The sequence below is a fragment of the Cydia fagiglandana genome, chromosome 25 (genome assembly GCF_963556715.1).
Source record: "Cydia fagiglandana chromosome 25, ilCydFagi1.1, whole genome shotgun sequence".
In the NCBI taxonomy this organism is placed as follows: Eukaryota; Metazoa; Arthropoda; class Insecta; order Lepidoptera; family Tortricidae; genus Cydia; species Cydia fagiglandana.
Genome location: NC_085956.1, coordinates 8,768,537 through 8,782,729, shown reverse-complemented (window position 1 = coordinate 8,782,729; position 14,193 = coordinate 8,768,537). Strand labels below are relative to the sequence as shown.

Sequence of the window (14,193 nt, the reverse complement as noted above, 5' to 3'; positions counted from 1 at the left end):
TTTAGTTCATGTATCTCCGAAACTAATGCAGATCCCACTCTCAAACTTTCCATGTATTTTTGATGGACTATAAGCTACATTTTGAGGCAAAAATAAAAATTTTCAAAAATACCGAACTTTATATAAATTTGACTTGAAATTTTCATTTCCGGTTTTTTGTATGAAAAAATTAAAAAATATCAAAATTGTTATAACTGCAAGATAAAGCAATTAAAATTGTATACAAACCAATATTAAACTTACTTTTCAGTTTATTAAATAATAGCTGCATCAGCTTTTGTAAAATGCTCTCCTCAATTTTCGTCCATTTTTTAAATGCTTCCAAACCGGAAACGGTGCCAAAAAAAAAAAAAAAAAGAATGCGTATTTTTAGAATATCGAGTAGTATAATTATTCAAAATTTCAGCAAATTCTATGACCTGACACTTTTTTCGCTGCCCGCTTGGCGTGAAATGCCCCATAATCTAGACATTAGTCTAAAATTTTTTCAAAATCCGTGTTGGCAACACTGGGCCCGCGCGAAGTTTCTGAGGCGCAATATGGCCCTCAGCTAAAAAAGTTTGGAAACCCCTCTCTTAAACAATCTTTAATTACATCTCCAGGTCATAGACCTAGAAACCAAGGAGCCCCTAGGACCTAACAAGCCAGGCGAGGTCTGCGTCAAAGGCGGCATGGTCATGAAAGGATACGTCGGCAAAGAACGGAAGGAGGATTTTGATGATGAAGGGTTCTTCAGGACGGGGGACGTGGCGTACTATGATGAGGATGGGAACTTCTATATCGTGGACCGACTCAAGGAGCTTATTAAGTATAAAGGATTCCAGGTCAGTACATAAGGTACATATGTCTTATGACACACTAGTGGGGTAATAGGGTTGCCATACGTCAGGATTTGTCGGACATGTCAGGATTTTTGACCCTTTGCCCGGATTGCGGCCGGACTTGGCAAGTGTCAGGATTTATTTATTTATTTATTTAAACTTTATTGCACAAAATATATACAACAATGTACAAGTGGCGGACTTAATGCCAAATGGCATTCTCTACCAGTCAACCATAGGGCCTAACAGAGATATATAAATATAGGTAGAGATTTATAGGACTAACCTAATAAAATGTTTACGTGATACAGATCCACGATACAATAAACTGCAGAGCGCAGTGCGCCGCCGGGGCGTCGTTCAAGCTAAGCCAAATTTCTGTTACAAGAAATGTCAGAATGTTTAGGGTGATGTCAGGATTTTTATCAGGACATTTAATTCTTTCATATGGCAATCCTAGGTAGAGATAGCCTTCATAAGCCCGCGCAACGCCTTCCTATCTTCAGCGACCCTTCTGGCCTCGCTCCAGACGAAGGCCTACCGAGAACCACGTTCGACGTGTTGCCTCTCTGTCGCACTTGTAAATTCGTACGTAAGTGTGACAGGGAGGCAACACGTCGAACGTGCTTCGCGGTAGGCTCTCAGTTCAGCCCGACCGCTCGTAGCTCACTCTCGACGGACTGTCGCCAAGAGTGTACAGCCGGCCTAGCCAAGGTTACAATCGCTATCGCTACGACAACGAACAGCATTATGTCTCTCTATCACTCTTCCATATTAGTGCGACAGTGACAGTTGCGTTTCGATCGCAGCGGAACGTAAGCGATTGGTATTTTAGCCACGCAGCCGGAAGCCGGAGTCACGATTTCGATCCAGTGAAAAGCGAAAGGGTTACATACACTGTTTACATTATTTGTGTCTCCTCTTGGAATATTATGGTCTATACCCATATCCAATAGGTATTACAGTAGGTCCCCAATAAGCTTACAGGGAAATATTTTATGGAGTCATTATGGAGGGCATCTTATAAGGCTTCTTAAAGGCGGCATGGTTATGAAAGGTTACGTCAGCAAAGACTGAAAGGAAAACTTGGATGATGAGGTTTCTATCGCTAGTTGGTGTAGAGATCGGTTTGAGTTGTTATGTAGTCATCATCATCATCGTCTCAGCCATAAGACGTCCACTGCTGAACATAGGCCTCCCCCTTAGACCTGCATGATGGGGGGTGAATGCCATAATCGCCACGCTTGGCAGGCGGGTTGGCGATCGCAGTCGAGTACACCGAATTTGAGGGACGCTGCTGCCCGTCCACCGGTGGTCTTGGACGTAGTTTAAGGACATACCCCGGTTCCGGGGTGTTATGTAGTACGAGTATGTAATACTTTCTTCATTACTGCAGGTGGCTCCAGCAGAAATCGAAGCAGTTCTATTGCAGCATCCAGCAGTTCGAGATGCAGGTGTAGTGGGGGTGCCTGACGCTCAGGCGGGGGAGGTCCCGCGCGCGTTCGTAGCCCTGCAGCCTGAGGCTGAGGCTACAACTGAAGAGCTGCAGGCCTTCGTCGCCGAGAGGGTTAGTACCCCGTGGAGCGCCCCAAAATTACCGTAGTATGGAACTCCTATACTAGTTACCAGCCCACGTGTGACAGTAGGGCGCTCCAGGGGTATAAGTCTTTGTCAACTGAGGGCCTACAGCGAACGTTCGACGTATTGCCACTGTCGCACTTGTAAATTCGTACGTAAGTGACAGGGAGACAACATGTCGAACGTGGTTCGCAGCAGGCCCTCTGAATGGACACAGGGAAGTACTGACACAAGATACTCTTTTCATACCTTTCCATTTCGGGGAAAAACATTTTTCCACTTACTAAATCTTAACATATCACTTTGATTTTGATGTCGAATGCCTCAGCATAATATATTCTAGATTTGTAGGTGTAGTTTCTTAAAAAAAAAAGAAATATCATTTTTTATACATATTGCTAATTTAGAAATACATACATAAATAAAGTCACATTTTTAAGGGATAGTCAGCAAACGGGCAGACGAACCGCCTGATGGGAAGCAGTCATCGTCGCCCATGGACATAAGCAACATCACAGGAGCCACTTAAGCGTTGCCGACCCTTGAGAACCCTAAATACCCGCTTCTTGAAAAGTTGTTGTTTTTTTTTAGATTTTTAACTCATTTATTTACATACAATATACCTATATACAGTGGTACAACTAAACGAAATTAATAACTGGCTTAAATCTAAAATAGGCCCCTGAGGCATTGTACCAAGGATGCTGGCGGCATCGCAATACTGATATTGTTTTTAGTTGTTAATAATGTTAATATTGTTAATGTTATTTCCAGCTCTCGAAGCCGAAACACCTGCGGGGCGGGGTACGATTCGTGCCGGACATCCCAAAGAACCCGAGCGGCAAGATCCTGCGCAAAGAACTGCGCAGACTAGCACAGGAAAAAAGCAAACTTTGAGCGAATTAAATAATGTATTTTCAGAAAATATATTAATTTGTTTTTATTTCAAGCAGAAACACTACTATATAGTGTGGAAAGATAAGTCGGGCCCTGGAGGGAAACTACCTTAAATCATTAAGCTGGCTCATTTTACATAAAGGAGACATTCCTTTATTTTTTAAGAGACACAAAACTGCATTTAAAGACCATCCAAAGATTTTGGCGAAACCCCTATCTAAACCTGCAAAATTAGTGTACCATTTTTTTGATTAGTGTAACATTTATTGAAACTTATATAATGTAGAGGCCCAACGGAGCCGACATATCCAGTTTGATAAAGGTTCTTTTATAAAATACGTAGATTAAAAACAAAAACTTAATTGGTCCAGTAGTTTCCGAGAAAATAGGCTATGACAGACGCACGAGAGATCCTACTTACCGATATACAAGGTGTATATCGGTAGTTCACAGTCCACATTCATACAATATCTAACATTACATTACACTTAGATAATACAGTTGTTTACACGCAATATCTCTGTTTTATCATAACTATCAAGCACCAGTACTCTCCGCGGTCTCGCCAAGAACGGACGTAGTACACGAAATTGTATTGAAATGTTAAAACACCCTTTTTACCAATACGGCGCTTTGGATTTGGAGTTACCAGTGAATTTGAACTTTAGTGAGTTTATATTGAACAAGCTTGTGGAATATAAAGAGAAAACTATTGTAAGTACCGAGTATTTTCTGTATTATGCCTACGCATACCTACCTAAAGGGGCCAAAGATAATGTTTACACTTTTACCTCCTTTAAGGGGTCCACTGATTAACAGTCCGCCGGACGTAGGGTTGCCATATGGAAGAATTAAATGTTGATAAAAATCAACCACCTGATAAAAATCCGAACATCACCCTAAAAATCCGGACATTTCTTGTAGCAGAGATTTGGCGTAGCTTGAACGATGCCCCGGCGGCTCGTTTCTCTCTGCGGTGTCGTGGTGGTTCTACTTTTCCCTTTCCCTTCGCCCGATCCCGTAGCCCCCTCCCCGGGCGCGCATTTTATTTTTATAAAGTCATTCCTAAAAATCCGGACACATACCAAGTCCGGCCGCAATCCGGACAAAGGGTCAAAAATCCGGACATGTCCGTACAAATCCGGACGTATGGCAACCCTAGCCGGACAGTATCCCGTACAGTTAGAACAAAATTTTGACAGTTCCGAAGAACTGACAGGCCGATACCGTCCGGCAGACTGTTAATCAGTGGGCCCCTTAAACGAGTAAGGTGTAAAATATTTTTTACTTTTACTTTTTACTTTTACTTTTTACTTTTACTTTTTACTTTTACTTTTTACTTTTTACTTTTACTTTTTACTTTTACTTTTACTTTTACTTTTTACTTTTACTTTTTACTTTTACTTTTACGTTTTACTTTTTACTTTTACTTTTTACTTTTACTTTTTACTTTTACTTTTTACTTTTACTTTTTACTTTTACTTTTTACTTTTTACTTTTACTTTTTACTTTTACTTTTTACTTTTAAAGGTGTAAACATTATCTTTGACGTGGTCTGTACAAAGCTACTCTATTTATTCATTAAGTGTATCATTTACTTTTTTCAAAAATCCATCAACTTTTGGGTTATTTCTACTCATCACGAGGAAAAAAGTGACAGTTTTGTGACCCATTTTCACATAAGAAAAGTCTGCAGCGGATTTGATAGCCCACGCAGTGCAAGTGTTATTTTAAACGTCAAACGTCTTATACATTGAGAACGGGGTTTGCTTATCAGTGTTGGGTATTATGAAGCATATTTTAACGGGTTTATCAAGATTCTTTGCCTGATATAATTAGACAACAACAATACGTTTACGCCACTTATGACTTTTTATGACTTTTTAGAAGTAAGCAGAAATGAAAAGTGGAACTAAGAGCCACCCCACATCACTAGCGTCTACACAAATAACAACTTTAATACTAAGCCCCCATTCGCACGACAGCTTTTTCAAGGTGGTTAAAAAAGCCCTTGAATCTGTCCGCACTCTAAATTCGATTTAACGACCAAGGCTTAAAGTCGAAAATCTAACAACGCTTGATAAAAAGCGCACTGCTGTCGTGTGAATACAGCTATCCATTTGTGTCATTCAAACGCTTTTTTAACGCGCGTTGAAAAAGCTGCCGTGCGAATGGGGCCTAAACCTAACTCCAGCCCGTTAATGAATGAGTCACACTGAGCAACTTTTACTATGGCACCAACTCCGAAATCGTGAAAAAAAAAAAGACTCTCCCATGGAAAATTTCAATGCTAGACCAGCAAAATGTATGAAACAACCAAATTTATTTCACGATTTCGGACTCGGTGCCATAGTAAAAGTTGCTCAGTGTGACCTACACATTGACGGGTTGGTGTAAATGGTTTTAGTAAGTTTACTTACTGTAGACGGAGAGCTAGCTACGGAAATAGGTGTGCAATTTATAGAGCAATGAAATCCCTCTAGTTAGTGTGCCATACTATCATTATTAATTAATACGGGCGCCTAGCAGCTGTTCAGCGGTGGGTATGAGGTGTCAAATAAATTGAAGGTGTACAATTTATAGAGCTCTGAGTTTGGTGTGATATAATAGCTAATTATGTATTTAATTCGCATATAACATTGCCAGGCGTTTTAATTGGGGGAAAAGTAGCGCTAAGCGTCCAAGATGCGCGAAAAAGTGCCAAGTAATCTCATTTACTGGGTCAAATTTTATCGTGTTTCGTTACCTAAAGGGTGAAAGGGGACATTATTACTATAAGGTCCCGTTTTCAGTCCCTATCCTTTTGTTGTCCAACCACTGTCACACCCACCGCTGAACAGATGCCAGGCGCCCGGATTAATTAATAATGATAGTATGGCACACTAACTACAGGGATTTCGTTGCTCTATAAATTGCAAACCTATTTCCGTAGCTAGCTCTCAGACCAACAGGGACCGTACGCGTTGGAGGGCCATCTTCTGCCCTGAATAGGAAACATATGTGCACATGTACATTGACAAAGGAAGTGCTACCATCTACCGTTCGTGTCGGTACGTTTCCTTGTGCATAGTAGGTTCTGCCATCTTGTGGGCTACATCGGAAGCATAAACGACACATTTACGCCTCGCGCCAAAAATCTGACGGCTCCTATGCTGCCCCCTATAGTTCACGCATGCTTATGGCTGCTACTCGACGCAATGTTGGCGCAACTGCGCAGTGACGCCATTTTCCGTAGCGCCGACTATATGGAAGGTAGAGATGAGGAAAACAATCTTCATGTATTAAAAAGTGTCCCTCAAAAACATTAAATAGGCGGCGCCACTGTGCATCGCGAACCAATTTTTGACGGTCTTTTAGCCTTGTCGGTAGTGACCCCGCTTATGAAGCAGGAGGTCCCGGGTTCGAATCCCGATAAGAGTATTTATTAGCTTTTTATTATTTGTATTTGTAGGTATTTAATACCAATATATAAATTAATATTGATATACATATGTAAGTTGCAAAAGATAGAGAACAGAAATTGTGATGACCAGCATCACTGGAGGAGGCCTTCACCCTCACAGGAGGGGTTGTTGCAGAATAAATTACAAGAAAAAAAATATAATTACTTACTACTTATTACATAACCAAGCATAATAGAACATTGATTTGAGGAATATTAAATATTATTGTAATACTAAACCTAATGTAAATTTAATTTTATAATATTGTGTTTGTTTTAGGGCGTTTTTAGAATTAGAGTCCGTCACGTAATGGAATTCCACACAACAAAAAAAATTTTTTTTTTACTAAAATGGGTTGAATTAAATCTACTATTTATATATTTTATGAAAATTTTACTTTCTTTCTATATACATTATTTATATTCTTAATAAATCACTTTAAACTGAATGACAGCCAATGTGACGATCCATTACGTTACAAGTTTTAGGCAGGTTTTAAGTGAAGATCGGAGTGTTTTAAGTGAACCAGTTTTTATTTATTGAAATACAAAACAATATTAATCTTCTAAAAACGAATAACAACTGCAATACTAAGTATTACAATAAAGTTATTTAAAGAAGTCTTTCCAATACGTCACATTTTTCATTTTAATTGTTGCTTTGCAATCATTTTTTTATAAAAAACGTAAGGTAAAGGTATTATAAAAAGTAGTTTTTAATAATTATCATATATTATTCTTGCAAATGAGATCGAAATCAGTATCAATTATCCTAATAATTATTATAAATTCTAATAAAATCAGTCACAGCCACAGTAGGACAAAGTGACGTTATGGACCATAATATCGCGTTTAGGAACTCCATGAAGGGTTTACATGTGCGGAAAGTAGCTACTTAATTTAGTACCTACTTAATGTTGCACTAAATTAAATAATTTAGTAATTAATACCTATTATGTATTATAGTTTAACTTAACAGATTTTGAAATTTCCTGCAGTAATTATGCTTTCGACTGCCGCAGTATTGCAGCACGACAATACTGCCGACTGCATTACTGCTACAAAGTCAAAATAGATGTTGCTGCCCAGATTTTTGACATTTGCAGTCAGCAGTATTGTCGTGCTGCAATACTGCTGCAGTCGAAAGCATAACCTGCGCCTGCCAGCGCTTCTTAGGTCGAGCTGCCACTGGTGCTAAGTAGTTACTAGTAGGTCGAGTAGTTAGAAGAATATAGCTAGAATAAAATTATTTGTGTCTTTTTAATATCACTCTACCTACTATATTTTGGCATCTTAAAATGACGGCATGTAAACCGTGCATTTTCATTCCATACGTCACGTTTTTTTGTTCCACTAATACATCACGTAACGTTTTGGATGTGACGTAGGCATGTAGGTTGGTTAATAAAGCGAAATAGCGGTCTGATCGTTTGAATTTTCTTAATTATAATTATTTGATATCATACAACACATAATAATCTAACGAAATTCATAAATATTTAGTCAATGATTGGTTCTTTACCTTCAGTTTAATTCAGTTCGTAGTGGAAAACAAATTTCTGCACAGCGTGACGCACAACCTACACCTTTCTTTTTTCCGTGTTTTAACCGTGGTACCACGGCTTTTGTACCACAGGGGACCACGGGTAATTTTTTTTCCCCGTAGACCCACTGCTCCAGTTTTAAGTTATCTTTTTGAATACGAAACTTTCCGTGGGCCCACGGGTCATTCCTCAGATAATTTATTTCCCCATAGACCCACTTCAATTTAAGCGTAGGTTGGTAGGTACGAGTAGGTAGGTTAGGTTCGTTAGGTAGCTTCAGATGCCCGAAAAGCCCGCGAAGCGGGGCTCCGTCTAGTTACGTTGTGAAGACAATGTTTTTGGCGAAGAAACAATAAATTTGCTTACGGCAATTTATATAACGTTTCACGTTTGTAAAATGACGACGCCGTTTGTGATAATTAAATGTAAGAGAATGTAATAATTAATCCTACCTATATAACCTTCCAAATATGACAACGGTGGTCCACGGGTAAAATTAAGATTCTTTTCAATTACCCGTAGTCCCATTTTGGTGCAGTGGGTCTACGGGGAAAAAAATTACCCGTGGTCCCCTGTGGTACAAAAGCCGTGGTACCATGGTTAAAACACGCTTTTTTCGAGCCAAATTGCCTTGTAAAACCTAAACACCGGGTAATTATAGGATCATAATGTTACGATCATGTAAAAATGCGTATGATATTAGTAGATTTTTGCTACTAAGTTGGTAAAAACTCCGTGACGTTGGTGGAAATTTCCACTACGTCGATATTGAAGGACAACAATAAATTAAACTTTTGTGCATATTTTTACTTCAGGTGCTAAAAAATGAGGTTTTAAATAGATTTTGGCTGATACGATCTTATCTCACAACAACCAGGTTCGAGCCTAGAAGGAGGCAGATATATAATATTTGGATCCAAAGTATGCAAAGTGTGCATGGGACACTCAAAAATCATCTCCCTTTCTTCAGTTTTTGTACATTTTCTTTACTTTAAAGTACCATTTAATCAGTTTTTTTACCATAAATACTCAGATAATAAATCACTTTAAAATTTTTGTATACATGTAGTACACTTTAAAACAGTATTTGACAGTAAAAAAGTATACCAAAGTCGTGGGACAGTGATATTTGACCCAAATATTTTTTTCCGAAAACGCCCTTTACCGGCGAGAAATAAAAGGCTCTTTTTTGTTTTTCGTTTTTAATATTAATATAAAAGTAAAATATAAAAACACTTACACACCAAAAAATGTAGTGGCGGATTTGCAGTCTTTGCCGCCCTAGGCCCCAGGCCCTGTAGCCGCCCCTTTCTCAGCACCCATCATATTGACTACATTTTGAGTTATTTCTAGTTAACATCAGCGAATGTTTTGTCACAATTTGCCTGCATCTGACCCTTGATCCAGTCTCTAGGTGTTGGTCGAGACTCTTCGCTATGAGACCGTCCGCTGAGACGACTATCGCAACAATGATCGTCGAGTCAACATCCCACATGGCGGTAATCTCGTATATAAAGTATTACTTACCTAAGTATCACTAGTGAGATTGAGTTGGAAATCAAAACCTGAGTGTGCGCGGTAGTTTTCAGCGAATGCGAGTTCTTAGTTCGGGGCGAACTATTAGTAATTAAGACAATAACTTGGCATTTTTCCTGTTCATTTTAGTTTTGGTTTTGGCTGCGGCGTAACGTTTATTTTTATATTTTGCCAGAAAGTGGGCTCGCATAACTACGTACATATCGATAACATTTTTTAATATATGTTTGAAATGGTCGACACATCCAACTTTTATCAATGCTCCTTTTAGTCATTCTTGCGTAATTTCACTGATCGTCTCCATATTGGTTAAAGCTTTGCTTATTACTCTTAACATACATTTCTCTATCATTTTGGTCAGATTGAATAGATCGTCACTAGCATAAATTAACCCGCCGTATAAATCCATTTTATCGATTACGTCGTTTCTCACTAACAGTTTTCCCTCATTAGAACTCATGTGTATGAGTTTTAAACAATTATTGCATTTTACGATTTTTCGCAATTTGCGGACGATGTACCCAGCAATGTAAGACTGAACCGCGTCACTGGTTTACAGCCTCGTTGTAATCATGGTCTTCATAACCATGAATCAATGGTTACCAGATCCTTCGCTCCTAGTAAGTTCTTCAGCAAATCCTTGCCGGAAACATTACAACCTTTCGGAGGGCGTATTAGGGAAAAACGAGACGCCAATCGGTAAACTTGTGCAAACATTTTGGGATCAGGGTGATCGTTTCCTCCACACGAATATCTCATGACGGAGAAAAATCTCTGAAAACAAGTCAAAATTATTATTCAATAAAAAATATAGGACCTCGGGTCTCAAACTATCTCCATAATTTTATCTAAATTGGTTCAGCGGTTTAAGCGTGAAGAGGTAACAGACACACTTTTGCATTTATAATAGTACTAATATTTGTATGGCTATGTTCGTTTTTAGGGTTCCGTACCCAAAGGGTAAAATGGGACCCTATTACTAAGACTTCGCTGTCCGTCCGTCCGTCCGTCCGTCCGTCCGTCCGTCTGTCACCAGGCTGTATCTCACGAACCGTGATAGCTAGACAGTTGAAATTTTCACAGATGATGTATTTCTGTTGCCGCTATAACAACAAATACTAAAAACAGAATAAAATAAAGATTTAAATGGGGCTCCCATACAACAAACGTGATTTTTGACCAAAGTTAAGCAACGTCGGGCGGGGTCAGTACTTGGATGGGTGACCGTTTTTTTTTTGCTTTTTTTTTGTTTTTTTTTTTGCATTACGGTACGGAACCCTTCGTGCGCGAGTCCGACTCGCACTTGCCCGGTTTTTTTAGCATTAGAAAGAAGGTAAGCGATAAAAAACGTCCACAGCCCAAAGTTAAGTACGCCTCATTTCAAAAGAATTAAACCCAAAAACACCAGGCAGAAATATATTGATGGGTACATTAAGTATATGGACTAGGTAGGAACTGTATCCTAAAAAAACCGGGCAAGTGCGAGTCGGACTCGCGCACGAAGGGTTCCGTACCATAATGCAAAAAAAAAACGGTCACCCATCCAAGTACTGACCACTCCCGACGTTGCTTAACTTTGGTCAAAAATCACGTTTGTTGTATGGGAGCCCCATTTAAATCTTTGTTTTATTCTGTTTTTAGTATTTGTTGTTATAGCGGCAACAGAAATACATCATCTGTGAAAATTTCAACTGTCTAGCTATCACGGTTCGTGAGATACAGCCTGGTGACAGACGGACGGACGGACGGACGGACAGCGAAGTCTTAGTAATAGAGTCCCGTTTTACCCTTGTAGTAATTAAAATGTGGCAACATCGTAGTGTCGTCCCGTTTTCTTAGATTGATTTGAAAGGGACGACACTACGATGTTGCCACATTTTAATTTCTACAATTTCTTGTTGGTCTATAAGCGGGTGTGCGAATGAAAAACAACAGCTAAGTAAAGTGGTATCCAGACGGGACTGATCAAATCGGTTGATTTTATCAGAAATTAAATTGGCATCAATCTCTAATTTTAGATTTATGGTGATATTAGAGCCCTCTACATTGAAAAAATCCAGAAATGGTATCCAGACTGGCCTCACAAATTGGTATTCTTGCATCTGCACTTCATTTTATCGGTAATATCGGTCATTATCGGCGGTTGAATTCGGCGAGCCAAATTGGTATTTGCATCCGCACCTCGATCCTGATTCGATCGGGCAATTGAATCAGATTGGCGAAAAATTTACTAATCTGGATACGCCTTAAGGGACTTCGAAATGATTTCGAAAAATATGTATGAAAAGTTCTTGCTCAAGTTTCTTTTTGTATTATTTTACGTCTTCAATTATACAAATGCAGTATATTATAGCGTCGCCTAGTACCCATAGTACAAGTTTTGCTTAGTTTGGGGCTAGGTTGACCTGTGTAAAGGCCAGTACACAATGGGCCAGCGTGGGCCAGTCTGGGGGACGCATTTATGCGTTAGAGGGAGCAAGTGATATTGCTATCTCATTCTACCGCATAGCAGCGTCCCTTGGCCTGGCCGGCGCTGGCCCATTGTGTACAGGGGCCTTTAGATGTCCCCTAATATTTATTTATTTAATATGTTTTTGATAAAAAGCCGTAACAGACTACCGCACCATACCGCGACCTTGGTGCGGTGCGGCGCACGTATCGATAGTCGTAAGGTGGTCGCCGTACGTGCGTTAAGGATGTAGCTATAATTTGGAGCGTGAAAAAGATATTTTAACCGCACCATCAAGGTCGTGGCGCGGTGCGGTAGTCTGTTACGGCTTTAATGCCGGCTACATACGTAACGATAAATCGTTGCGATAAAACTGTGCAGTCCGATTGTCCGATTGTCGATTATCGTAACGATTTGTCATACACACGGTTCGGTTTATCTGCACAGTCGGACTGCACAGTTTTATCGCAACGATTTATCGTTACGTATGTAGCCGGCATAAGACTTACCGTCCTCTTCAGACGCTTGCATTTATGTACAAGATTTGAAGCGCGCCGTTTAGCTTCTGCCATTTTTTGTAATAGAGTTGAAGTGGAATTACGGTTCTGCAAACGATTTCGTAATATTCGACAAGATTTACATCTTGGGTACTGTTGATTTCTTTCGTAAGTATCATCACCAATAATCACACCTTTACAAAATCTGAAAATTGATGTAATTATTAGATAAATTCGTTTTTATCTTTTATTATTCTCCTCTACCATTGTTTATGTATAAATAGTGCTTTGATCTACAGGTACCTACATAATAAGGGTTCTTAAAATACACATAATACTCGAGTTTTAATAGGATGGGTTCAAGAATTAAGACCTATTTAATGTACCGTTACATACAATATTTTTAATGACAAAAATGTTAAATAAAATCCATAGAAGTAGCATCCTATAGAAGTGGTATACGCGTGCCTCCGTGAGGGACAAAACATACGCAAATGCGACACTGTGATTGGTCGAATTCATTTGTTGCCCACCATTCTCCATACTAATAAAAAGGTGGGGAACAAATAAAATGTGAGACTGTGACAAGGACAAACAATAATAGCGCTTTCGCTGCTACTCCTACTGAAAGATACATAAGACTATCCCGTTCTGTCAGTTATCCCCACCACTCATGCCCAATCCAGTTTAATATTAGATTCATGATAAAATCAAAGTTAGGCTTACGAGTTATCCTTTTATTTTAAATACAACTGTTACATTATGGTATGAATATTCGTAAGACGACTGCAAACAGTTGTATTATCGCCTACACCCATAGTACAAGCTTTGGGGCTAGGTTCCTCGTATTCGAAATGAAAAATAGAGTGTTTAACTCGGGTGAATGGCATCATTTTAGCCTCGGACTATACTCTCACTGCGTTCATCCCTTGGTTAACAATCTACCAAAACTTACTTATTGTCGTCAATCTGAGTACCAACGCACAAAGGCCATCTTTCAACCGATTTTAAGTAATCGTAGGTGTTGTCATATGAATTAATTTTCTCCTTTAGTGGCAATTATTGTTCATTATTGGGAAAAATTACCTGCAATTAAATAGCAATTATGTTTCGTTACAAATTCAAATCATGCCAACCGAATTTTATTGTTACATTAATAAACACTTACAGTGACGGTTAGATCATCGTTTAAACGTATATGATGTTTAATCTTCTGAGTTTTTGGATCCATTCGCATAAATTCCAGCCCATTAGGATTTTCTGCATGTAGCCAAAAAGGCGGCAACAACGAAAATGCCCGAAACTTACTTTTAAAATTCTCTATTGGATTTATTGTTACATTAGTATCCTGATATTGACTCAACAATGGTTCCGCAAAGTCCTGTTGTATCATTTCATAATCCATTAAATTATTAGAATCATTTTGATC

General features: G+C 39.1%; 2 protein-coding genes across 2 annotated transcripts in view; both read left to right on the top strand.

Annotated features, from left to right (window-relative positions):
* The window catches only part of LOC134677027 (uncharacterized), a 58,652-nt gene extending 55,356 nt beyond the window's left edge, over positions 1-3,296 (top strand). The window contains exons 7-9 of the mRNA XM_063535447.1: positions 603-824; positions 2,218-2,388; positions 3,174-3,296. Coding sequence (XP_063391517.1) covers positions 603-824; positions 2,218-2,388; positions 3,174-3,296 — 516 coding nt within the window. The remainder of the gene's footprint in view (positions 1-602; positions 825-2,217; positions 2,389-3,173) is intronic.
* A 573-nt stretch (positions 3,297-3,869) lies between these two features.
* Positions 3,870-14,193, top strand: part of LOC134677026 (uncharacterized) — a 35,012-nt gene continuing 24,688 nt past the window's right edge. Inside the window, exon 1 of the mRNA XM_063535446.1 lies at positions 3,870-4,010. Within this exon, the coding sequence (XP_063391516.1) occupies positions 3,897-4,010 (114 nt within the window). The 5' untranslated portion in view covers positions 3,870-3,896. The remainder of the gene's footprint in view (positions 4,011-14,193) is intronic.